This window comes from Falco naumanni, chromosome 8, assembly GCF_017639655.2.
Source record: "Falco naumanni isolate bFalNau1 chromosome 8, bFalNau1.pat, whole genome shotgun sequence".
NCBI lineage: Eukaryota > Metazoa > Chordata > Aves > Falconiformes > Falconidae > Falco > Falco naumanni.
In genome coordinates, this window is record NC_054061.1 from 1,092,291 (window position 1) to 1,119,410 (window position 27,120).

Sequence of the window (27,120 nt, forward strand, 5' to 3'; positions counted from 1 at the left end):
CAGGCCCGCTCTCAGCGCTGGGCCAGCGCGGCCGCCTGGCAGTGGCGGTGCCGAGCGGCGGCAGGGTCTCCGGCCTGCTCGCTGGAAGCGCGCCGTGCCTCGCCGGTCAGACAGCCGGGCCTGCCCGTGCTGTGCGCGCCACCGGCAGAGCCCGCCGAGCCGCTGGGCCCCCCAGCACCGACCCACGTCCGAGGCACCTGGGCGCGTCACTGCGGCTGGGCTCGACAACACAAAGGCCAGGGCCGTCCCCCAGCCCCTGCGAAAACCTCGAAAAAGGGAAAAATAAAATAAATTCCCCTGCCCTAGCCGGGCTGCGCTGCCCCGCGGAGCTCCCGTTGGGGGCGCCACCGTGGCGGGCCACCTGGGCGGCAAGGCGTGCTGCCCCTTTAAGAGCCCCCCCCAAAAGATGTCGCACCGGGGTTCATGTGCTTGCTCGACCTAGCCTGCTAGTTCTCCGCTGACCTTCAGGACGGGCTCTTCGCGACTTCTATTGGCTCGCAGAGAATGAGCTCCGCCTTCTGATTGGTGAGCGGAGGCCCGGACCCGCCCCGGCTAAGCTCAGCAGGTTGCGTTGCGTGCTGGCGGCTAGTTCCTGTACTAGGCCTCGGCGGGGGGGAAGGGGCCGGGGCGAGCAACGGCTACGGGGAGCGGGCCGGGCCCCGGCGATGGCGGCGGTGGTGTAGGGCATAGCCGGGCGGAGCAGCGAGGCCATCATGATCATAGAGAACGTGGACGCTCTCAAGTCTTGGCTGGCCAAATTGCTCGAGCCGATGTGAGTGCGGGCGGGGGCAGGGCCAGCCCGGCCGGCGGTGCGGCGGTGGGGTAGGGCTCCCCGCCGTGAGGGAAGGCGGCTGCCCGCTGGGGCGGGGGGCGGGCAGCGCTCGTCCACCGGCCGACGCGGGAGCCGGGCGAGGCGGTGTGGCGCCGGGCCCCGCCGGCAGCCCTCCCTCGCCCCGCCGAGCCGGGGGCAGCCCCGCGTCCGGAGGCCCCGGGAGGCGACAGGCTCCGGCCCGTCAGGGCTGCCCAGCTTGCCAGGGCTTCCGAGCGCTCTCCGTTCACGGGAGACGCCCGTGTGTAGGGCTGGGACCGCGGGATGAGATTTACCGAGGGCCGGTGCGCCGAGCGTGGCCTTTTGTCCCGAAATCTGCGTCTAGGCCTCCATGCGAACGCGCCGCCGAGCGCGCCCGGCGGGGTGCGGGGCCGCGCGCCGCTCCGCCGCCGCGTAGAAGTTCAGTGTCCAGCCGCGTAACGTTGGGCTGTAGCGCAGCGCTTACCGCGGCCGCGAGCCGGCGAGCGGGGTGCGGCGCTGCGGTGGGGCCGGGGGCGCGGGGTCCGTGCGCTAGGCCGGGGCTTGGGGGGGGGACAGTGTTCGGGCGAGCTGTGCGCGGGCAGCGGGAGCTGCTGTTCCCGAAAAGCGCCTTGCCCGGGGGGTGCTGGCGGCTGGGGTGTGGCGGGGGGTGCCAGGGTTGGCCTGTAGCGGGGGTCCTCCAAAGGCAGCTCACCGGTCCGTGACCAGCTAGCCTTACAGTTTCCCCGAAGTAAAACTGCTTGAAGTTGCAAGAAATACATTTACAACGTGTAGTTAACTCATTTCCACAGATATTTTTCTGCTTTTCGGTTTTAGATAGGTTTTGGAACTACTCGTATGTAGCCATTAAGTAGCAGGCCTTTGAAAATTCTTCATGGCTTTCCTTTTTTCTTAAGATAACGGGTCTCTCTGGTACTTGGTCAGATCCTGTCGAAAGTCTCTCTAGACTGGAGCATAAATCTGCTCCTGTGCCTTCACTGCTAATTCCAGCAGACCTCCTGTCTTGCTGTCCAGCATTCCCTGGGTATCTGAGCGGCACTATAGGGATGTGAGTTGGGGCATGAGGGTTCATGGCAGAGGATCATAGAATCTGCTACTGGGTCCTGAGTGGCAAGTTTTCAGCAGTGAAAATACAAAATGGTGAACCTGAAGAAGCGTACACACCTTACGTGTGCTCCTGTAATGCCTAATGTAATACCTAGGAGAAACTAGTATAAGAAGAAGGTTATAAAGTCACGAACCATCTCCTTATTTTAAATTGAAGGTTTATAGTAAGTTGCATGTGGGCATTTGAACTGAATACATTACATACAGTTTATTTCTTTTTGTGAGTGCATGTTAGAGTTGTAAAATCTAAATTTGTGCTTTCTTTGTTGTTAATTTTGTCGATAATTTGTTGTAAATTGTCATTTAACATGGCTTTCATTGGATGGTGGAAATGGAGCAAACTAATTTGGAGTAGAGCTGCTTGATTGGCTACTCATTGAGGTTTTTTATTTTCTCTAACCAGTTGTGATCTGCATGGCTTTTTGTACTTTGTTTTCTGGAAATTTTTTTTTCGCTTGAGATTATTTTGAGGTCTGTATGCTATTTCCTTCTATTTCCATAGTTAGTGTTCTTAGAAAATACACAATTCCCTCTTTAAATGTTAATCTTAAAAGAAAAAAGAAAAATCTTCACATCATCCACTGTTAGGTTCCTACCTACCATCTGATAGCTTGCATCTGCCTCTTTTGAGAGGGGCAAAATGAAGAGCTATTGCTTAATCATTTAACGCTGTCAATCTAGTTCATACTTTCAAGTGTTCTTCTAGTAGTTGAATAATGGAATCTCAAGTAATACTCATTTTAAAGATTAGTGGCAGAGTATAGCTGCATGAAGTTGGCTATCTTTGGCCTTCATGAAGCTAGATAAGGGCTTGGGTAGTGAACCTATACAAATATTTGCACCCCTTTAAGACATTTTGCCAGTGTTAAAGGATTATTGTAAAATTTGTAGGCACAGAAGTAGCCCCTGGGGAAGGAAAAGCCCAGTGTGATAGGCACAGTAACTTAAGCTGCAGAATGTATCTGTGTGCATATTTAAAATGTGCTTTTGTGATATATCTCTCTGGACTACTTTCGATGGTGGTAATGCTTTAATTTTAAATCCAGTTTAACTTTTAAACCACTTTAATACTCCGCAGTAATTGTGCAGTGACTTTCCTCATACTTAATTCTTCTCTTCTTGTAGAGTCATACCTGGTGGGGTTGCTGTGCTCACAGAAAGTTAAGAAAAAATAGCATCTGCTCAGTTGCCCTAGAATTGGATCTTTCTGTAAAAAAGAATTATAGTTTTTCCTGCACAAAGCTCAGGAAGGAGCAAAAGAAGGGGAACATTGTCAGGTGGGGGGGAGGTTTGTCACAAGGCAACTAAAATACTGTTCTGTAATTGGAAAAAGAAACCCAACAAACAAAAAAATCCTTTGCTGGCCCAGTCATCCCAGTGCAGCTGTGTTGGTGCTGGATGTCAGAAAAGCATCCAACGTGGTTGCCAGGTTTTCTTCGGTGGCTCTTCTGTAACTGATTGTCTAGCACGGAGGTTTTGGCATACTACAGCAGAATCAAGAATGGTTCTTTCTCTCTAATAGATGTGATGCAGACCCCTCAGCCTTAGCCAACTATGTTGTGGCATTAGTCAAGAAAGACAAACCTGAGAAAGAGCTGAAAGCTTTCTGTGCTGATCAGCTGGATGTCTTTCTGCAAAAAGGTACTGTGCTCTCCACTACCTCATCTGTTCGGTGGTTTTCATTTTGGGGGGTGGAGGGGGAGGGGGGAGAAGGGAGGGTGATGCACCCTTGTTGCCTTCAAAATATTTTTTTTTTTATCCATGAATTGAATATTTCTTACAGAGTATGGAGGAATATAAGCTCTTGTGATTAAAAAAAAAAATAATAATCTTAAGATGAAGTTTTGTAACTTAGACTCATTCATGGTGGGTAGGAGGAGATACTCTGAAACAAAAGGTAGCGATTTCATTTTGAAGTATCAGTTGTGCTGCCAGAATTTTCTCTGACAGATGTTTGGTAACTTTTTGAAAACCTGGTCTATATTGATCTTTCAGGCTTCTGGTCAGCATTAAACACTTGAAATTCTGACCCTCGCTGGGGAAGTTATTGTGCAGGTTTTTTTTGATCTGATGTTGAACTGATGATTAGTCTTCTGTGAGTGATTTACTCAAAATTTGCCGTAAAGAGGCTGCAACTGTAGCTAATGGAATAACTGTGGATTTATTCCTTAATCATAAGTTATGATCATTCTTGCCTGTTAGAACACTTCAAAGTTGTAAATGTGATTGAAGGAAAAGTCTCAATTTCTTTCTTTCATATACCTGATGAATTTCTTTGTCTAAACAAACAACCTCAAGTTCCACAAATGTAATCACTGGAACTAATGTTCATTAATCTAAGATGACGATGCTGATGCTGTGAGCAGTCCACCTGGATGACACTTCCCCCCCCCCCCCCCCCCCCCCCCCCCAGGTACTTCTCTGGTAAATCTAACAATGCCCTTAAATCGATATGTAACAATATTTTCTTGTGTTCTGTATCCTCAGAAACTTCAGGGTTTGTAGATAAACTTTTTGAAAGTCTGTATACAAAGAGTTATCTTCCTTCTCTTGAACCCTCAAAAGTAGAAGCGAAGCCTGCAGGTCAGGAAAAAGAAGAAGTCAAGGAGGAGGTAACATCTTTTTTTTTCTGCCTACCTGTATCTGATTTGCAAATTAGCCATCCTCTACATTTGTGAGGCAAAATGTGAAAGAAAAAATCACTTTATTGTGACTAATGATCTTTACAATCTTTGTGCATCTGAAGAAAAATGGAAGATGACTGTTCACATAAGAACATTTTAAAATCCCTTTGTAGAATCTACCTTTAATCTGGATTAATAGCATTCAGAAATCCTATTCAGGCATCCCTGGGATTATGAGCTGGTAATGATTTGGAAGGGTTTAAGAGAGGGGGAAGAAGCAAAAACATTCTAAAACATTTCCTTTTCCAATTTTGTATATTCTGTGAGGCATAGAAATTATTTCAAGGGATTTCTATAATCCTTAAAAATCAGTGAAATATGGTGGCCTCTATAACAAGGGATAATTGCCTTTAAAAGTGAGGTAGCGTTCATTTGCAAACAGTTCTTTTCTCTTGTTTTTAAGTTTTATTGACAGAAATGAAAACAATCAAGTTTTTGGGAAAAGCGAAGTAATATTTCCATAGTTGTCTAAATTACTTGTATATTGTATAATCCTCTGCTATCACTTGTCTAAGATAGGTGGTTTTTTCCTTACGAGTTGCTTGTCCAAGGGAGGAGACCTCTTTGTGTTTGTAGCATCCTAATGTACCAGCTGTGAGTGCGTGCTGGGGAAAAAATTGCTATAAAATTAAATGTTCTTTATTTCCTTATACTCTGATCACAGTTTGCAAATATACTTCAGATCATATATGTGGTTTAATTACTATGAAAAAGATGCAGGTGAAGTTAGAAAGTATATATGAAATTCTAGTCCTTTCCCCTTGCTCCAGGGATGTGTGTGTCATGCAGTGTTAAGAGCAGAACCTTGCTCTCTTTATAAATGGACCATGGGGAACTTTTTTCTGACAAGTACTCTAAATGGTATTCAGATTTGTGCTTTTGTCTGTGAGCCTAAAATAACACCAAGGAAAGACTTAGCTGGAGTTACTTGTTCAGTCTTCACAGTTAAAACTGGCTGATGGTCATGAAGGTGGCAAATGGCTGTAGATCGAAATCTGTCAGTCAGCCAAAACAAGGCTGCGTTACATTATCGTGCAGAACACAGTCATCATTTGACAGAATGTGATTCATCAGTTGATTTAAATTAAAGTTCTTATTTTTAGTTTTTTTCTTTCTTTTCTGATGTCTTTTTTTTTTTTTGAGGATGAAACCCAGAATTACAACAATTTATGGAAGTAGCTTTGGTGATGGAAGTTCGTAATTTGCAACTGTATAGGGCTTTCACTTTAACAGTTTTCCAATCAGTTCTCAAAAGTACTGTCGTAATTTATAAAAAGTGTTTTAGAACTACTTTTGTTGATTTGGTCAGTGCTCCAGTGGGGGGAAAGTGGGAATTTTTGGGTGTATGAGGGGAGGGGCAGGGATGAGGCAAAAGAAGATATGTAGGACAGCTTTGTGGGACAACTTTACAGGATCAGGACATGAATTAGTTATTTCAGCATCAGTAAGGCCTTGATGATTTATCACATGGCTCAGTGTATTACAGGATTCTTGCAAATGGAGGACAGAAACCCGGTGCAGAATCATAGCTAAGTTGAGGTTGGAAGGGACCCCAGATACCATGCGATACAACTTGTGTTGACAGCAGGGCCTTAGGTTAAGCTATCTAGAGCCCTGTCAAGCAAAGTCTTGAATATTTGTAGCAATCTTGCCCAGATAGCCCTAAACAAGGATGCAGGAGGCTCTCCTTTTTAATTGGAAAAAAAATCTTTTAAATATTATTGCAAGTAAACTTTAGCCACTAAAATTTACAGTAACTTCTAAGCAGTGTGAAATGGTAGCAAAGGTAGCAAAAGCACAGAGTAGTTTCAAAGTGATTTACAGCAGTGGTATAGCTGACAGACTTCTAAAACTCTTTTGTTGAGGCTAGCAAGGAGTGTGACTAGTTCAACCATGTGAACAGTTTTTTGCTTTAAAGCATTCATTTCAAAGTGTAAACTAGTGACATACCTACTTGGAGAAGTAGTTTTCCTTAGTTGTGTTCCAGTTACAAGATTCAGAAAATACTTCATTTGTAGAATTGCTCACTCTAACTAATGAGATAGAGTGGATAGAGAAACTGTCTTTCATTAATCCTGTTTAAAAAAAAAAAATAAAATTCAAGTAGTATGGTGTTAGGGCATCCCCTCTGCTGAAAAACCTGGAAGATTTGAAACAAAAAGCCCAACAACCTCTGGTGCTTGATTACTTCTAGTGCTTAACTATTCTGTGCAAGTAATGGTTAAATACTGTTTTTCTATGGGATGCTAACTGTACCTTGAACTAAATTTTGGTCTTGTTTTCTTCATTTATAAAAAAATAAAGTGATACTCTTGATTGGTAGTTGTCTGTTAAACAGAATTTTCAAGAGTCAGTTGAGGAAGAGCGCGATGGCAGGAAAAAGAAGTATTCCAGTCCACAGAAAAGCCGTGGAGATTCCAGTGAACAAAGGTTAGTTTTGAACCAAAATATTAATATATTATTCTGTATTTGCTGGCAATCTATAATGGTGGATTTTTTACTTCATAGGTAGTGATTTTTTCATAAAAATCATGATTTCCTCCCTATTTTCTCTGTCTCAATGTATTATCTGTATGCTGGTCATGTGCATGAGAACTCTTCACCACAAGTTGGTCTCTTCCAAAAAATTGACAGTGTTTTTTAATTGTTAGTACCTAGGAATGTCATCAATTGCATTCTTTCCCTTGTGATATAAATGAAAAGCATTGTTCGGGGGATTCACACAGTGTCAGCATCACTTTTAAAACTTATTTTGTTTTGGTTGTCTAACTTCACCTTTCCAATTCTATTTAGTTCTCCCCTTGCTGTTTTCTACAAATAAGTGATTCAGCTTTGAGATTCTGTACTTCTCTTTGTAATTTGGGAAATTCTGGCTCTAATACTTCACAGCCCAGATTGGACGGGAGGGTTGAACAGTATTGTCACTTGTTGCAAGCTTGTTTTTTAATTTGGTTTCTCTTTTCATAAGCACATTCTACATATGTCTTTTCTAGAACCAGAGAGAAGAAGAGAGATGATGGAAAATGGAGGGACTATGACAGATACTATGACAGGAGTGACTTGTACAGAGAGAAGTCTAGCTGGCGACGTGGCAGGAGTAAAAGTCGTAGTAAAAGCAGAGGGTTAAGTCGAAGTCGTAGCCGCAGTAGGGGTAGAAGCAAAGACCGTGATACAAACAGAAGTGCTGGTGAGTACCCAAGGTGCTGCTTTAGGAGAATATCTAACACTGGTGATGTGAGGTGACTCCTACATACTGTATGGTCTAGCAGGCTGTAGATGTCCTTGAGTAGTTGGAGTAAATTCTGAGAACTTTGTGTTCCTGAAATTATTAATTAAGAGGCTGTTCTTCAGAGTAGAACAATTAAGAGGATTGTTTTCTTCTTTGCTAACCTCTTAATTTATCCACAGGTGTATACCAGTGGATATCAGTAGCTGAAACGTTTGTGCTGTGTTTGTTGACAAGCTGTTGACTCCTTTTCTTTCACACACACACAAACCCTATCTTTTTGGAAAATAGTGTTACCCTCTTTCACTCTGTTACTGTGTATTTTTTAGAGAAGGTTTCTTAGTAATTGATGGTGGTTATTATGTGATTCATTGTTCTTTTAGGGCTCATTCAGGGCTGTTGGATAATTAAGAGATGCAGATTACAACAGATTCCAACATGCGTTGAGACCACCTTAGTTAAGGACATGGAGTAGGTTTGTTGTTTCAGGCTTTCCCCTCCCTCTTCCTACTTTAAAAGAGAAAGAAGCTGTAATCCAGAATGGAATAAGGACTAGAGGAATGAATGCGTATTTTGCAAAGAAAAACATTTAGTTTTCTGAAGTTAAAACCCTGTTTACATTATATCTAGGTTTTATTCCGTTGATAAGACTAAGCTCCTTCAAGAACAGTTTAACATGCAGAGTACTGAATATTAAAGGAAATGTTTATACTGTTGTTTATTGTCTTTTTCTCAAAGCTCTGTTACATAGAATGAAGTGTGAAGACTTTGCCTAACTTTTTTTTTAAAACAGAGCACCGGGAGAGATCAAAATTCAAGAGTGAAAGAAACGATGTTGAAGGTTCATATAATCCAGTTTCTGTGTCTCCCAGTAAATCTACTGAACAGTATTCATCTGCACAATCTATTCCCAGTGCTGTTACTGTGATTGCACCTGCGCACCATCTTGAAAACACAACAGAGAGCTGGTCAAATTACTATAACAATCATAGCAATCCCAGTTCGTTTGGCAGAAACCCTCCTCCTAAAAGAAGATGTCGAGATTATGATGGTAAACTTTATTAGTTTTCAGTTTCACACCTTGTTTCAATTATTCTGTGACCTTTCATTTTTTAAGGTATTCACTAAATGTAGGCAGCAAGTCAAAATGCAATAGCATGTGGAATATACCTTGTATGAGAAGGATGCATGTATGACCTATATTTTGCTGGGGAGGCAACTAGTCTTTCTGGAAGCAGTTTATTTGGTGGATAAGAACATGTGGAGTTTTTTCATAATTGTGTATAAGCTTGGCAAATATCTCAACCACTGGTAGTTCTGATAAAGATTGTAGTATATGTGTTTAATATAAAACAGATGATACTTCTGACTTTTTTTTCCCATAGCTTTTATGATGGATGTATGTAGGTTTGTATGCTTTTATGGAAGATTATTCAAATTTGAATTACTTTGAAACTCTTCTGATAATGTCATGTTGGATCAGTGATAGTGTTTTCTTTAATAAGAAATTCCGGCAGAAACTGAGATGCTATAAATCACTTGACAATTTATTAATTTTTTTCCTAAAAAGATTATTAAATGTCCTGTTTTGCAGAGCGAGGATTTTGTGTGCTTGGTGACCTTTGCCAGTTTGATCATGGAAACGATCCTTTAGTAGTAGATGAAGTTTCCTTGCCAAGTATGATTCCTTTTCCTCCACCACCTCCGGGACTTCCTCCTCCTCCTGGTATGCTTCTGCCCCCTTTGCCAGGTCCAGCTCGTAACATGAGGTTACCAGTTCCACAAGCTCATCCACAGGCACCACCTCCTGTTGTGCTTCCTGTACCAAGTAAGTAAAAACATTGTTCTTTCTTTGTTACCAAGTTAAAATGATAGCTTTCTGGGAAATCCATGTGTATTCGAAGTAATAAGTTCAAATTTCTTTGCTAGCCATGCTCTATTCAAAATATTGCCAAAGTAAGTCTGTAAAATAGTTTGTAAAATACTATGTTCCCTAGCACTCCAAACTGAATTAGTTAAATTGGATGGGGAAGTGGAGGGGAGTCTCTTTCAGATTATCTCATAACCCTGCTGGTGTTTGGATTGATCACTGACAATTGGATTACTAGCTTTTAACATTGATGCATTAAGAAAAAAAAGATTTAATCTAAAAGTTCTAATAAACTTCTGTGTTTGTGCTATATTATCTGCTACTAAAAAGCAGTACATAATTGATACATCTAAGATCAATTTTAGCTCAACAGTGATCTCTGCGATGTTTAGCCTTTTCTGTTGTCTTACTGTATCTTACAATGTAAATTATATGAAGAAAAAGAGTATTAGAGATGTGGTTACTCTATTCCAGTAACACAATACATGCAGTGATAGTTGCATCAAATAGCAGCAGTTATGGGATGAGAAATAATTTCATGTAGGTTTAACACTAAACTTTGCATGAGCCTTTCAGTGGGCAGAATTGGCTTGCTATGGAGTGAACTGACAGTGCTCCCTCATTGCAGCTGTGTGTTGATAGGTTGAGTAGTAAACTCATCGTCCTTTTTTGGGCATATAGTAAGTAGGAATGTGTGTATTGTATATGGTGTAAGCAAAGCAAAAATAGCTAGATAAATTCCTTGTCTGTAAATGCTTTTTGCCCTGTAGTTCTTGTTTTAAAACGGTAATCTAAATGTTGCTGATACAATCTCTTGCTCTGAGCAAGCCTTGATTCTCCATGGTCTTGCTGAGGGAGGAGGTGTTTTAGTTAATGCAAGCTCTAATAGTAATTAATCTCTGGGGAAGAGGAGACACTTTTTTTTTTGTCCTTTCTGGGAAAGAGAAGAGGTGTTGGAATTAGAGTAACTTCTGAACAGGGCTTCTCAATTTATTTTACTGTAGTGGGATTGTAAATATTTGTAATTGACCTTGTTCATAGCAAGTCATAAACAAATTGCATTGAATTGTTTGCATAATTTATCTATGGAGTTCTAAGTCTTAGTGATCTATTCTACGATGTCATTGTAGGACCACCTTTAACACAGTCAAGTTTGATAAATAATCGTGACCAGCCTGGGACGAGTGCAGTGCCCAGTCTTGCACCCGTAGGAGCAAGACTACCTCCTCCTTTACCCCAGAACCTACTGTATACAGTATCAGAACGTAAGCAAATTTTACTTTTTTTTTTAATCTGCTTGAGATATAAATTTTAAAATTCCTCTGTTGATGTGTGATTAGAAGATTAGACAGATTATCTCAGTCTTCCTCCAGTACATACAAATCTAAAAAGAAGTCTGATGGCTTTCCTTGCGGTCAGTCCATCATCTGCAGTTACTGTGTGAAATAACAGGAGTGTTCTGTCACTCTCTTAGGAAAGATCATTGTGGGGAGCTTTGGTTGGGTTTCATATGCTCAAAGCAATAAGATTGTTGAGTAAGAAAGGGATCCCTTCATCTTCACGTTGTTTAGTAGAATATGGGTAGGCAAAAGATAGATTGGCAAACCTGTAATTACTGTTTAACTTGGTCTTTGTCTGGTTTTGGCTACTACAGATGAGAGATTTTCTTTTTATTTGATTTTTAGCTGTGTATCACAATAGTCTTTACAGCCTTCATATACATTACTGCTTTCTTTCTGTCTTTTTTTCCAGAATCAACTTGGTTCTAGCATTCTAATTTAAAAAAAAAAAAAAAAAGATGGCTTTCAATATGTCCATCTCCTTAAGAGAGCTCAAATTTTTTAGAAGTGGGTTTTTATTAGGGGAAGTAGCAGAACACCTGGAGAGTCCTAGATTGCTTGATTTAAATCAAAGTCTGTATTTCTTTTGATAGTGAGAGGAGTAATGGCATTTCCATGTTTTATATGAGCTAAATAATTAAATCTCGGTGTTTTATAATCTTCCTGTCTGGGTTTTTTTTTACATAAATATTCTGAATTTTATTCAAAGTAGGGCTCTAGTTCATGATCCATGTCACTTCCTTTGTGACTTCCATGCTTTTTGGAATTTCAGTCTCTCAAATATCTTGTTAGATAATCTGTTAAATTATCTCCAAATGCTGTCAGGCATTTAGATGTCACCATCAGATTCTTTCAGCTTCAGAACTTAGCTTCTAATGGGCAACTGTCCATCTTAGCTGGCAGGGCATCACTGACTTCAGTTACACTTCATAATTCAGTTCGCAAGAACATCTGTGGAGATTCTTGTGTCTTGTTCTGGGACTGGTAACAGTAACAACTGCTGGTTGCCCTCTTGCAATCAATTGTATGCCAATCGCGGAGAAGGAACTTGCGGTTCAGCTCATGCAAGGTTAATGAAACTTCTTGGCAGAGTCTGAAACTAAACTGTATAACATCAGCATTGAAATTCTGGGGCATCTGTTTTAAATTGTAGGGTCTTCATTGTTGTTATGGAATAAGGCGCTGTAAATTTAGAGTGCTTCAAGTCTATCAAGTTCCCTTGTATAGGCATTCATTTCTGTTCCAGGATGTAGTGTGTTTCTGTGGAGGCTTTTCATAGACTTTATTCGTTCTTGTATAGCTTTTCCTTTTTATGGTTGAAAAAATGCATCATCCTTGATTTGGACCTTGGGCTGGAGGAACAATAAGAGTCAATTCTGTCATCTTGTGTTCTCATGGTTACCCCTTTTTAGTTAAAATAATCATTAGTACCTTACTAGTACTGGAGCTAGGCAGCTGATCTCGCTTTTACAAAAATTAGGAGAATTTAATAGTTAAGTATTGGTCAAATTACCTGATTTCTCAGCTTTCGTTGATTGGAATAATTTAAATATGTTCTTCCCCAAAAATCTTTTTCTGAAGTGAACTAGACTGTTGGGCAGCAAAGACTGAAAATCTGTTTGCATCTTAGGCCCTACAGAATAAATGCTCAAACTAAATCTTCTGTTGCTTCCCTTGAAACATTGTCAGACATTGTGAAGGTTGTCATATAGACACCATGTTCCTTCTTCAGGTAGCTCATCAGCAATACTCAATTATTGTGATGTGTGCGCTTTTGACAAACAATAACAGATTAAAAACCCTAAGAGAATATGCCCCTCTGACTTGGGCATAAAGTTCAGTTGAAGGTTTTAAATAGCTACACACATTGGCTGTACGACCCCTTTTCTCTCTTCTCTTCATCCAAAACAACTTCTGATTCTTGGACATCATGCATTTCCTTAAAGGAAAATTAACCCTGAGTCTTAAACTCATATGAAAAACTCTTTCATTTCTCTCCTTTTTTTATAGATACATATGAGCCAGATGGCTATAACCCTGAAGCTCCTAGTATTACCAGTGCTGGTAGATCTCAGTATCGACAGTTCTTTACAAGAGCACAAACGCAGCGTCCAAATCTAATTGGCCTAACATCTGGGGAGATGGATACAAATCCAAGAGGTAGGAAGGGTTTCTAGTCATTGCTGTTGCTATTTTTGTCCAAGGCGGTCAACACTTATTTTCCCCTTTTTCAGGCTGAAAGCAATATTTTTTTTCTCACTGTTCTAGTATTTCAGAACAATTTTCAGAGATCTCTACCTTTTTAAAAATGCTAATATGACCATATTAAAGTCAAAGCGGCCTTTTTTCTCAAAAATAACCACTTGCTTGGGATAATAATAAACTTACAGGTTGGGGCGGGGGGATTGGTTGGTTGGATTTTTATTCCTCTTTAGCCTGTGAAGGCACTTTTCAGGTGCTGGGTGCTTCTAGAAAGGAAAATGGTGTAGAAAGGTGGCTTTAAGTAGTATAGTAGCCAAGGGTATGTTTAGGACCCGGGGCACAGAGGTGATGATCTACAATACGTGGCTCAGCAGTTATGATGGCAATAAGGAGGAGAACTATTATGGCATGTTTTTTGTACTTGGTCTGACTCTGTCAGACAGATGTTCTCTCAAAAATGAACATTTTAGATAGCATTCTAATTCTCCTAGTCGGTTGAAATCCCAGTCTGCATTTAAGTAATTCTGATCCTTAATTGTATGGATGTAGATGTAGTCTCTTAGAGGTGACGTACAAAATATCTTTTAAGGGAGAGAACAAGTCACAGCTCTTTAAAGAAATTTTTGTTCTGTTCGTATAACTTTCTTTCTCCATCCTGCTTTCCCCACCCTGATCCTTAAAAGAAAAAAAATGTTAAATTTCTTTGTTTACTGTTGCACTTCAGTGTTTCTTATTTAGTGGAATTTTTTTTCCAATATTTCCTTCCAGTGACTCATCCTGTAAAGAATGTGTTTAAGTATTATTGCAGAAATTGCTGTTGCTGTTTGCATCTTAACAGACATCATAAAGGCAGGGTTGGGGCTTTGTTGCTGGCCCTCAGATTCTCTGTAAGACCCATTGCTGTTGTAAGGCATGGGTGAATGTTCAGTGGCGATGCTTCAGACCACTTGTTTTACTGTCTTTGTTGTGTGTGTCTAAGGTTTAGTCTAAAATCATCCTCCAAAGTAAGATTAAAACTATGCCCAAAAATGCCCAGTCTTTGTTCTCACCAGTGTAATCAGCAGAACTCTGACATATATAAAATCCATAGAAAATTAACTTATAACTCAGACTTCTTTTTAGGAGTTAAATGTTTGGCATACACAGGATCCTAACAGCAATAGCATAATCTTAAAAAGGTTGTAAATAAATACTGCGAAAACTGTGATCTAGCACTTCAGCTTTCCGTTTGTAGAAGTTGCTTCAAACTTTAATGTCTCAGAGTATAACTTCGTGCTATAATTGTACTTAATTGACAGTTTGTTTCTGAAAACTGGATGGACGGGTGACAAGAGGATAGCAGTGGGAGGAGTGGGTTCTTGGTTGTTTTTTGACTGTCAAGGGTTAATACAAGGAAAGTTGTTTATTCAGCCCATGCCACATTGCAGAAGTCTAGGAACCTAGCCTTGTTTCTTTTCCTCCCTTTTTTTAAATTTTTTTTTCCCCCTCTTCCTGCAGAATCTCAATTTTCAGTACCTGAAAGGTGGAGTTCTAGCTTTGTTTCTTCAAGCTAATACTAATGTTAAAAGTCAAAATCTCATCTCTGCTTGCTGGGCTAAATGTTTGTTTTCCCCACATTGTTTAGTTAGGCTAGCAGTGATCTTTGAAGTAACTTTGTAAACAAAACTGACCAACTTGATAAAGTCTTCCTAATTTTTATGGTTCTAAACTCAACCCTATTTTGCTGTTTAAATGACCATTTTTTCCGATGTCTCCATTGATGTGTGGTGAATAACACAGGCCATATTCCTTTCCTCCAGCTGCCAATATTATCATCCAGACTGAACCTCCCATTCCCATTACAAATAATAGCAGCAATGTAACTAGAGTTGTCCTTGAACCAGACAGCAGGAAAAGATCTCCAAGTAGCATGGAATGTCCACCATTAAAGAAACCGTGGCTGGCAAAGTAAGAATTAACAACTGCAGTTGACTAATTGGAACGCAATTTGTTGCTGTCAATGCTGTGAATGTTGCTATTCACCAGTCCCTGTAATTTGAGCTGGTTGGGTCAGAAAATCTGTGTCCCCATAATCTGGTCTACTACTAAATGTTTAATGGTGGGAGGAGGGTTTTTTGTTGATGTCTAGAGCATATACTTTTTATGAGAAAAAGTTAAATGTGCTAACATTTTCTGCCCTACTTAAGTATGTGTATGCCTGTCTAAATTACTATCTTGGTCTCATGTTCTCTAGGCAAGCAAATAACAACCAGAATAAGCCAGGATTTTTGAAAAAGAATCAGTATACTAATACAAAGTTAGAAGTTCGAAAAATTCCACCAGAATTGAACAATATTACACAGCTCAATGAACACTTCAGCAAATTTGGAACTATTGTAAACATTCAGGTAAAAAAAAAAAGTTCGATTTTTATGCCTGAGTGGGGGTACTTTATTTTCCCTGAAGCTTTCTTGAATATTGCAGCAGAGCCACATTCATTGAGAAATCTTAGTGGAGGCTGACTGGGAGAGTAGGTAATCAAATTCCAAGAAACCTTTTCTTGATCTGCTCTGTATTATTATCATCTTAATTTTGTACAAGTACATTGGCTTCTGCCTTTGTGAAGTCTTGCTAAATTTGAAAGGCTTACAGGTTTAACAGTATCTAAACCAAATTAGGTTTTGAGCAACTTTTTTACAAGATATCTTCTAACACTTTCTGTCTTGTATGATGATCCTACAGTATTTCATACTCAGGATTTTGACAAAGATGCTACAGGAGAGTGTTATATGCATCAGTTTATTACCACTTTGCATCCTAGAACTGACTCCAGTTCAGTGGTGTTCGTTGCCCTGTAAGAAGGGGAAAAGCACTATGTAAGAAAACACAGGTAGTTACACAGTCAAAATAGCATTTAATTTCCATTTATTTTCCTAGACGAAACAGTTGCCTCAGAAGTCCTCAGGGGTTTAAATAAAAGACGGATACCTGGGAAGCTTCTGTATTTATTGAGTTAATCGTTTTATGTCTTAGCCCAAAAGATACTGTGGTGCTTTCTGCACCTCGATAATGAAGTAATGCATTTAAAACATGCTGTCTCAGTCATTATACTAGAAAGTCCAAAGTTTGTTTTTATTCCTGTGATACATTTTTAGAGAAAAATAGTCTTATTCAGGACTGTTAGATAGTGCTTCTTTCAGAATGTGGTGAAACTTTGCATTGTGCGTCCTCGGACAGCCGTGGTCTCTCAGGAGGCTAGAATAAAGAGCTTTTGAGTCAACACTGTGGTCTCTTCTGCCATACCCCATGGTGGCAGTTCACAGTGCTCTGGATATCTGATGCTATTTTATTGCAAGTACGTGTTATAGTTGCCAAAAGGTACTTGGTTTCAGTTATGTAGAATGTTTTACCTGTATTTTGAGCTGTTGATACCACTATATATCCCACTCATTGGAGATCTTTAGACTTGTTTGTTACTGGTTGAGATGTTTTCTTCCTTGAGAAATAATGCATTCTAATGAACTTTTTGATTTAGGTTGCTTTCCAGAATGATCCTGAAGCTGCTCTCATTCAGTACTTAACTAACGATGAAGCTAGGAAGGCAATTTCCAGCACAGAGGCAGTTTTGAACAATCGGTTTATAAGGGTACTGTGGCACAGAGAAAGTGAACAGCAGCCTTCACTGCTGCAGCAGCAACAGCAGCAGACACCCACACAGTCTCTTCATCACCAACTTCACCTTCAGCAGCAAGCCCTGACTGCAACTCCAGCTGTAACCATGCATAGCAATCTGTCAAAGGTACTGTGCTTTTGTAAACTAGTGATTGAGCAGTAAAGGTTATCAGTGTTCCTAAATGACTGCTACTTCAAAAAAGCAAAGTATATAATTTTTCATTTTTTTAATGTCTATTAATGCACAGCTGATGAATAAACCACTGGCATCTGGTGCCTATGTGCTTAATAAAGTCCCAGTGAAACGTCGCCTTGGAGCAGCAGGTGGAAACCAGCCTGACTTAAGCCAGTCTGGGGCTGTAGTAGAGGATTCTCAGGTACGTTTGTGAAGGCTGACAGTCTTCATGCTTTCAGTTCAAGCTTTGGCCTGTCAGCAGAGCTGGAACTAGCAAATAGAACTTGCAAATTGTTCCCACTTGGTTCTGTTTCTTTTCACTAATGTTCCATGCACCCATGGTCAGTTGCTGCTTCCTAGTTTTGTTAGCTGTTTATATAAAATGGGTACAATGACTTCAGAAACAAAGTATTAGTATTTTAAGTAGCATAAAGTATTTTTGGCCATACTTCATAGTAAACAAATTTGACAGCCTATATGTGATGTCAACTTTTTGTTGGTGATCTCATTGCTTTCCCAGTGATTTTTCAGTTTATGCTGTGTTTTAACAGTAGTGCTAGAAGCTTATGGAATACTTCTGCATAGAGTTCAGGTTGATACTGCTTGATTCACACTGATACTGTAGTGCAGCATGTGTTCTTGGCCACAGAGAAGTCCTCCTTTTAAGAAAAGAAGTATACAAGTGACTTTTGCTGCCTTATTTGATCAGAAAGGGTGGTGTTGGACTATGACTGCGAAGCTGAATATAATGCAGATGCAGAAGATCAGCTTCAGTGATCTTCCCAAATGGATATCAGGATGCAGAGGGTGTTTCGGCTGAAGAAGGAAAGAAAGTACCTTTTGCAGAAAGCCTTTTAACAAGCATTTAAGCTGATTGCTTCTGAGCAAGTTGACTGCTAGACCAATGCTTTTATGCGTGTGTTTTAATTACCTTGGTCTTTTTGTCTCGTTGCGCAAATATGGAAGTTTGTGGTCATTTTTCAGTGTACATTCCTCTAAAATTAATTGGCAGTGTATCGCATTCATTTTATGCTATTACATATTTTTGTTTGTGTGGTTTTATTATTTCAGACGTTCCCTACTTCTACAAGCCACTCAAAAATGGTTTACAGTTCTTCAAATTTAAAGACACCTATGAAGCCTGGTGCAGGGTCTAAACCCCACGATGTGCAAGAAGCCCTTAAAAAAAAACAGGTACTTCTACTATTCGTTGGTTGACTGACAGTATAGCGATCAAAGTAGATCACAAAGAAGGGTAATTGCAGTGTACTTTTTACATTAGTGTGGGTTTTGTCATCGTTATCAGACTTCTTGCAAATGTACATGTAGGTAAATCATGGGTACTGGAGGTATTCCTTTTTGGGGTGTTTGACTTGACACACTTGGTCACGTGTGTGTTTCTGGCTCCAGGCATTTCTCTGATTTTAATCTCTGCAGGTATGAGACACTTAAATGGCAACATAGGAAACATTTCTTAAGAGGCTTCAGAAAGGGGCAAAAATTTAGCAGAGTACTTCACAGCAGGAAGTTAGCAACTTTTTATTGTTTTCATCTGCATTAGATACACTTGTGCATTTTGCAGACTGCTAGTTTTCATTACAGCCTTCACTTCTGTAGCTTTAAGAAGAAAATAAGATATATACGAGTACATATAATGTTAGATTGCTGTTTACTGATTGAAAGGATTTTCTCCTTATACAGGAGGCAATGAAACTCCAACAAGACATGAGGAAAAAGAAGCAGGAGATGTTAGAAAAACAAATAGAATGCCAGAAAGTAAGTCTGGAATGTCTTCTAGTAAATACATTATCAATTTGTAGATACTCTTCTGTTCAGTGTTGGTTTTCCTGGAATTTTACATTTCTGTTCATTTATTAATACACAGATGTTGATATCCAAGCTGGAGAAAAACAAGAGCATGAAACCAGAAGAGAGAGCAGAAATAATGAAGACCTTAAAGGAGCTAGCAGGAAAAATATCTCAGTTAAAGGATGAACTAAAAACATCATCTACAGCCACTACACCGTCAAAATTAAAGTCCAAGACAGAGGTATTGATTGTGGAAGATAACTTACCCACCTGTCTCTTGTAACTATTTCTAATACTGTCTCCTAAAAATGCAGCAACATTAGATCAAAACACTTCCCAGGCAGTGTTTTGAATTTGAGTGATAACCATGGACAAGTGAGCTATGGTTTTAAGGACTCTGATGACCTAGTTCTGCATGTAGCACATCCAAACTTGTTCCAATTCTGAAGCAGAGAATTCTGGGCCCTTCAAAAAATGGGTTGGAAAAGGGGCATGGTGGCAATTAAACTGAATATAGGGGAAAATATGGATGTTGTGTACTGATTTATGTCATTTACATAAATGTATTGCTGAAGAAGTGGAACAAAACATTAAAAGCACTCATTACAGTTCTGCTTTTCCCTTCTGTTTTCTCTTTCTGCACCTTTTTCTCTAAGGCACAAAAGGAACTTTTAGATGCAGAGCTGGACTTTCATAAGAGGCTTTCATCTGGCGAAGACACAACTGAATTGCGAAAAAAGCTAAATCAGTTACAAGTAGAGGTGAGTTTGTCTGGATTGATGCTTTTAATATATTTATATTTAAGCGTTTTTTAAATCCTTCTAAACAGAGGATGGTTTTGGACATTATTTGCCACCTTTAACAGGCTGCCCGTTTAGGCATTTTGCCTGTTGGTCGAGGAAAGACAGTGCCAGCCCAAGGAAGAGGACGAGGACGGGGTCGTGGTGGGAGAGGAAGAGGCATGTTGAATCATATGGTGGTGGATCATCGTCCCAAAGCACTAACAGTTGGAGGCTTCGTTGAAGAAGAAAAAGATGAATTGTTACAGCACTTCTCTGTAAGTATGAGGTCACATTAAAAAAAGAAAAACCTGAAGAGAAGAATTGCGGCCAAACTTTAAATCTGAGATTAAGTAGGTAACCAATACCCAGGATGTGTGCTTACTTGCGAAGAGAGGCATGCTAAGATCTTTGTAAATAACACTTTCTTTTCCAAAATCTTGAAGATGCAAGTCTGTTTCTGTTAGTGCAAACAAATCAAAGACTTCATCCTGAATTCATGGAACAGGCTGTGGATAAGCAAACGGTTTCAAGAGTTGTCAAGGATGTAAATGTAATGTCTTTGAGCAGCTACTGCAAAGCAGCTATAAATAGATTCTTTTAATGGGTAAAGCTAAAAAGCTTACTCGTATTAATTCTGCATTACAGTAGTTCAAAACAGATGTTAGAGGGATGAAAAATACCTATCAGCCTCTCACTGTTTACAAATTATTTTTCAGATTAGCAATTCCTACCATTTATCTTGTTTCTCTCTAGCTCAAGAAGTAAAGCACTGTTTTGCTAAACAGAGCATCAGTTTCAAAGTAGTTAAATTTCTTCATAAACTCATGGTAGAGCAAGTAGCTTGCTAGTGTGCAAGTTAAGGTAACAAGGGAGTTTAGCATCATAAGTAAGCTACCATAATAAAGGGAAAGCTGATTTTAAATTTCCCTCAGTTGTGCTTTCCAGAATGAAATGTTTTCATATGCAAAGCTAGTAAACTTCTTGGAGAAGTCATGTAATAGTTCATAAATAGACCCAGCATGAAAGCTAAGCTTGATCAAGTCACTTTGATATTTCTGGATGCTCTTTGCAAAGCAAGTGACTGATATGGAAAACTCATTTTGTAGAATCTTACCCTTTAGAGCTGGATCAGAAAAGCAATAGAGTTCTGGAGAGAACTGGTAATCTGAAAGCTTGCTTGTTCCTGGGTTGAGTGGGAAAAGAGAACTTTACAGTTCTTCATACAGTGGGGTAAGCTTTGCTCTTTGGGGAGCTGTTACTCTGGCCTCATTGCTTACCAAAAGCTTAGAGGCCACTATTACTGATTTGATTAGGTAATTCAGTGAAAAATGTTGTGTAGTTTGATCAAAAAGAACAACCTGCTTTATGGTGTAATAATAGTGCTATGAACCCTGGGAGAAGTCCTAAGAGGGCACCAGAGTGCCTTTTCTAAAAAGGTCTTTGTTTTAATTCTATTTCTGAGTGACTTCGTGTTTTTAAAAGTTTTAGCTGGTCTTAGCTGCTGAAACCAGTAAAAATTTTTACAAGCAGCTAGTGCTGTTACTAAAGCTATTATCTTACTGGCTTTTAAACTACTTTTCTTCTGTTATTCATATTAAATCCAAAGTTCAATATGGTTTTCTTTTGTACTGCTTGTACTCCATGCATAAATCCTTTTTTTGTTTGTTTTGGGGTGGGTTTTTTTACTATTTAATTATCATTGCTGTGGTCATTCCAGTTTTCACCATTATGCCATACATAAATAGCAAAAATGCGAACTTTTTAATTTAACCATACTAGATAATACTTTTTTCCTCCTTCCTATAGTATACTGACAGAAAGTATTCAGGAGCTCTATAGCAAAGTTTGATTTCTGTTACTGAAATCTCTTTGGCAAATTAATGAGCTTTAAAGGACTTGTTTAACAGGTCTAAAGAAGTTCAACAGTGAAAGCAGAAGAGAACAAGGGAAGTAGTAAATTCAAATAATTACTTTCTGAGGTATAAATCAATACGCTTCCCTTTCCTCCTGCAAAATTAAACTCTGCTTATTAGAATAACAAAAAATCTGAGCTTTTGCCCAAAAGTAGAGGTACAAGTGCTGCCATATTGCTGGATGACACAGCTGAGATTCCTCTGGTTCTCACTTTTCTGTCCAAAAAAAAAAAGACGTTTCAGTGGCACTTCAATACACTGCAACTTTAGCACATGATGATCGTGTTTTCAGAGGAGAGTATTACCACTGTTCTTAACAGATTTTTCTCTCATAGAAATTTGGAGATATTGAAGACCTACAAGAAGAGGATTCCCCATTAAGTGTTGTTCTAACTTTTAAGTCTCGATCAGAAGCTGAGAATGTAAGTAGAATAATGGATATATTTTTTTAACGGTTCTAAAATCAGAATTTTTAACTTCTTGTGTTTGCAAAGCTTTGTGTTTTAAAATTTAGCAGGCTTTGATCCCACTGCTTTGAGCTAGATAGTGTGAGTATTTGTTGCCACTGCATGAAGCATCATTACAGGGGCAAATACCTCCTGTTTACCTTAATAGTAACATTGGTCCTTTGCTGATACGGGCTCTGTCACAAGCAATTTGGAGCCCTGTTAATCTTTCCAGACCACTGATAAATGAGCATTATTTAGCAGATTCAGGTTTGAATGAAGTTGCTCTCAGAAGACCAAAGCAAATGATTGTGGCTTATATGCTTGAGATCTTCAAGTGTGCACCTGCATGATGTTCGCTAGGTCAGGCTTATTGTTGTTGATTTTAGAAGTTCTTTACTTGATGTCTTTTTGAAAATACGTTCATTTAAAATACAATCTAGGCTGCTAACCAAGGATCCCGGTTCAAAGACCGAAGGCTACAGATATCATGGTACAAACCTAAGGTACCTTCTGTGTCCACAGAAATTGAGGAAGAGGAGTCTAAGGAAGAGGTATGAAAATACGTCAATAACTTAAATCACTCTTCTAGGAATCTAACAGCTAAGAGTTCTTTGGGATACAATTTTCTGTTTACTGAAGAATTTTCATGAAAGATGTGTCTGCAAACCAGAAACTTAACTCATTTTGAATAGTACATTTTTAAAAAAGGGAAAAAGGGGGGGGGGGGGGGAACCCTAAACTTTCTGGTTGAGTTGTTGATCTGTCAAGTATGAAAATAAACCTAACATCCTCTATATGCAGGCTGCTCATCTTTTTACTTCACAGTATTAATGCTCCACCATAGGATAAGTTACGTATATTCTTTCCTGTAATGATGAACACATTTAAGCTTTTGAAGGTTTTTCTGTGCAGGCATCTAATAGAAAACTGTTGTTTCAGAGGGGGTGGGTGGTTGTTTATTCCTGCTTTCTTTTCCTTTCCTGATGTGTGAGGCTGCTGTTCTTCCTGTAAAAATGAATGTAACTGTGTGCTTTTAAGTGAGATACGTGGTAAATAAGAACCTGATGTAAAGTACAGCTGATGCTGCATTGCATGACAAGTTTCCTAGGATACAGCATGGAACTTACTTGTTTTAAAATTATGTTTTATCTTCATCTAGGAGACTGAAACCTCAGATTTATTTTTGCACGAAGATGATGATGATGATGACGAAGATGAGGATGAATCCCGTTCTTGGAGAAGATGAAACTTGATGTTGGAAATGTATAATTTTAGGAATGTAGTTCAAGCTACATCCTTTAAACATTTATTTAAGGAAGTTGATAAGCCAAAAAAAGCTTTACTTTCTTTTCAAACCACAAGATTTAAAGTGAGCAAAGTTTGTTATAAAAACATTTCGGATATAGAGCTGTGATACTAAGCTAGCCAAAGGCCCAGTAACTTTTTACATAATTATCAAGCTCACCAAGGTGGTGATTTTTTTTCTATTTAAGAAGGATAAAAAGAGAGGAGAGGGGTGGGGGGGAAATACTAGTATTTTCTTGTGTCACCTGTATTACCTTGTTTTGGGTTTTTTATATGTGATTGATTTGTCAGTTTATAATTGAAAAGATATTACAGGTTTTATTTAGCAATATTACGGGGATAGGGGAAAGACGCAAACTTTCATTAAATGTTATGAAAGAAAAAAATTGCCTCATTTGCTAATTGAAAAAGGGTAGCATTTTGTTCCGTGTGGAATCACTTATTGTAGGGATTATTTGTGGCTAGATTCATAAATCATTTATTTCAATATGTTTGAAAGCCACCCAGGTTCTGTGTTCTACTGCCTTTTGTGAGAGGAGATGGAAGAAGCAACTTAACAGGGTATTGTAATATTGTCCAGTTCACTCTGTTTCTTCAAATTCTGCTTCACAAGAAAACATCAGCAATGACACGTATTCGAGTGAATTTTCACTCGCTGTTGATTTTATTCTGTAGTTTCAGTTTAAGGTGCAAGTTTAAGTTAGACTGTTTACTGCATTTCAGTATTTGTGAGCATGAATGTAATGAGTTTCACACTTCCTCAAAAAGGAAAACAACTAAGCAGGCAACTGCCTACCAGCCAGTAGTAACTCTTCCTCCTCACCCTGTTACCAGCTGTTTATGTTCAAACCAAATCCATGAAGTGTTCAGAGCAAAATGCTTTTTAGCCAATAGAATGTCAGTGTCCTGCTCAAAGACTGGCATCAAACCAGCGCTGTAAGTGATGAGTCTTCAGAGGAGTGTTCAGAGCTGGGTTTGGAAGGTTATTAATTTATCTCAGAGTATAGTTTTGTTGAACACCATTACATTCTCAGTTGCCTTATTGTTGTACCATTTTAAAAACACACCCGCACCCCATAATGGCGTGTATTATGATAGGAATGAGGATAACAAGTTCAGATACTTGAGCCGTGTATCTTAACTGTTACGCAGCTCTTGCAGTTCATGAACGTGTTACCCAGTAAGCATTTTCCTTGACTGTCCATTTGTACTGTACACTTTTCAGTACATTTTATGTACATTTCTATACAAAATAAACAGAATGTCGGTGCAAAAATGCTCTCCTCTTTTGAATAATTAGTTTACCAGTATATTTCCCAGTGAGTTCCCAACTGAAGAAAAATATACATCAAAAATTTAAATTACAGTGGCTCTGAACCTGGCTAGCGACATGTAGTTGAGCATGCATTTGGGTTTACAGTTCCCCTGACTTTGTTATCCTTTTGCCGTGGTGGTGTATCAAAAGTCAAAACCATATCATTTTCTGTTTCCTTGTCAGTTGAAGGGAATATGTCTTTCAGTATTCTGCCTCTTCGCATTGAAACCTCGGTTCTTTATACAATTAGGACTTCCCTGCTAATACTGAGGCTAAATTACAGACATGGAGAAATGAGGGGAAACCAATCCTACATATTTAGAATGTCTTGCTTTTCTCCCGTCATCTCTAATCGTTTTGGTTTTTTTAAATGTCTGTGGCTCAGACAGTGTATATTTTGAAAAAACCATTGCAGCAAACATATTTGAGTCCTGACAGTTTAACAAAAGATAGAGGGAACAAAAGGATTTATATATTTTTTTGTACAGAGTTTTTTCTTAAACTGTATAATTTTGTAAATATTTTGCCTTTTTGTGTACTAAAACTACCAGCGTATAGATTTCAATAAGAATTGTTGTATTTTTGTATTTGGAAAATTAAAATTACAATGAACGAATGAAGCTGTAGGAAGAATTGCGGTAGTCTGAGACACGTAGAACGGGATTCCTTTTCATATGGTTTTAGCTCTGAAGTGGCACCTGACTGGCACACTGTCAGGGACAATTGCCCTTGCCCTCGGTCGTGCTGGCTGTTCAAGTTGAGCGAGACAGGAGGGAGGTGAGTGCGGTAGCTTTATTTAATGATTTTTTGAGAGCTTCATAGGATTTCTTTTTTTTTTTTTTTTTTCCTTATTTCCACGCCTCCCCCCCCCCCCCCCCCCCCCCCCCTTTAACAGTGCACATAGGCAGGCTTACATAAATCCTCGAGTGACATCCCAAACATGATTTCTAAACGCAGAGCTACAAAAGTGAGTTGTGCCTCTGAACTTGGCTTGCGTATTGAAAGCATGCTATTAAATTATTGGGAATTTAAGTGATGGGCAGTATAGCTGTATCTGACTTCTGGTGTTTAAGAAGGAGGAAAGCTGTTTGAAAGTGACCTTCATTTTCCCAGGCTTGTGGCTCTCCCCATATTGTAGGGTATGACAGGCTGCGTTAAACTGTTTGAGGGGTGGTTTTGTTTTAATAAGTAACATGGCAGTACAACTTGCTTTATTTTTATGATAACATTTTTTTATTAAATTCATGTGTACTTTCAGGGAGTGAAATTTTTAATCAATACTAACTTGTGTACACCAGCCAGTGGTTTTACAGGTGATGTGTAACTAGATGTTACCAGTCTGTACCTAGTGTGTAAATGCTGAAAGAGTATGTGATAAGAAAAGAATGTAACTGCTATGAAGAATTACCTCCCTGTTGTTGTTGAATTAGCCTAAGCAAAAAGAACAAAATGAGAGCTAGAAAGATAAACCTGAAAACAATTGCCTTCTTATTGTGAAAACACTTTTATTTTTCCTTTTTTTTTTTTTTAACAAAATCATGTGAAAAGGAATGAAGTTCCTCTTGGTGTATAGTAAACTTGTACTATAGTTTTTACAAATTGTGAACTTGTGTAATAGTATAATAGGAGATATTGTTGAATTTCTAACTGTTTATACATCTAAATTCATATATGTAATGTTTTATTGATTACGATCTGAATTTCTAAGATGCATGTTGACTTTTTTGCAATAAAGATATACTGTGGAATGGTTCAAGACTTAGAAAAGACAAAGAAAAATTTAACTTAAATAAATTGGACAGCAGAACCATTCAAAAAAAATTACAACTATCACAAAAAGAGCGTTATCACTTTTTTGGGGGGGGAAGTGTATGCGTGGAGGGGATATTTATTTATGTGGAATGTGTGTGCGAGTTTGTTTTACTTGCTAGCATAGCTAGGAGAAAAATCTTCAAGTGTATCAGTGCTCTGCGGTAGTACTAATTAATACAGCGGAATTGATGGGGGGAGGATACGGTGGGGGTGGGAGGGATTCCATAAAGGCAATTTTACATTGTTGGGGAGGTTCAACATTTAACAGAAAATTGAAAAATGTTTTACAGACCACGGTGGGTTCTGTGGTCTCTTACAGATTTGCAGCATTGCTGGCTTATTGAAAACTGTGCAAAACATGAAATTAGATACATGCAAATTCTAACCCCTTTGCCATTTGGGCTGAAAAATAATTTATTCTATTATTAACTTTATTCTTGGTCTTCACTTCTTTCACTAGTTTCCATTATTTCCTTCTCTTTCCTGTGTTGTTTTCATGCATGTAAATGTTTGTGATCCAAGTGTGTTTTTAAAAGTCTTCTCTTGCACTCCCTTTTCTTACCCGTGTTGTGTGCTGTGGTAAGATATTTGGGGGGGGCTGGGGGGGGCGGGATGTGGAGCAGAGTATAAATTTTTCACTGATGGGAATTTTTCCTTTTTCCTTTTGTCACT

The 27,120-nt window shown here is 39.2% G+C and overlaps 1 protein-coding gene across 3 annotated transcripts; it reads left to right on the top strand.

The window, feature by feature from the left end:
- The first annotated feature begins 574 nt into the window (after positions 1 to 574).
- RBM27 (RNA binding motif protein 27) lies at positions 575 to 26,457 on the top strand. 3 transcript variants are annotated; one of them, XM_040603692.1, is made up of 21 exons: positions 575 to 772; positions 3,438 to 3,556; positions 4,403 to 4,527; positions 6,938 to 7,029; positions 7,593 to 7,786; positions 8,619 to 8,876; positions 9,420 to 9,653; positions 10,826 to 10,960; positions 13,046 to 13,195; positions 15,037 to 15,184; positions 15,471 to 15,624; positions 16,752 to 17,015; positions 17,137 to 17,265; positions 18,135 to 18,257; positions 18,765 to 18,839; positions 18,949 to 19,113; positions 19,529 to 19,633; positions 19,738 to 19,929; positions 21,903 to 21,989; positions 22,457 to 22,567; positions 23,176 to 26,457. In XM_040603692.1, the coding sequence occupies exons 1-21, from the start codon at positions 714 to 716 to the stop codon at positions 23,260 to 23,262; spliced, it is 3,006 nt and encodes a 1,001-aa protein (XP_040459626.1). In that variant the 5' UTR covers positions 575 to 713; the 3' UTR covers positions 23,263 to 26,457. The 3 variants fall into 3 exon arrangements, with proteins under 3 accessions (XP_040459626.1, XP_040459625.1, XP_040459627.1); XM_040603691.1 differs by having other exon boundaries at positions 576 to 772; positions 6,923 to 7,029; XM_040603693.1 differs by lacking the exon at positions 13,046 to 13,195 and having other exon boundaries at positions 577 to 772; positions 6,923 to 7,029.
- Positions 26,458 to 27,120: the final 663 nt, after the last annotated feature.

What these genes read in the sequence shown, in the direction of transcription:
- RBM27 (XM_040603691.1), top strand. Translation starts at nt 714, where the DNA reads ATGATCATAGAGAACGTGGACGCTCTCAAGTCTTGGCTGGCCAAATTG. An exon ending in TGTTGTGCTTCCTGTACCAA is followed by an intron (nt 9,654 to 10,825) that starts GTAAGTAAAAAC and finishes ATGTCATTGTAG; the next exon opens with GACCACCTTTAACACAGTCA. An exon ending in AATTAAAGTCCAAGACAGAG is followed by an intron (nt 19,114 to 19,528) that starts GTATTGATTGTG and finishes TTTTTCTCTAAG; the next exon opens with GCACAAAAGGAACTTTTAGA.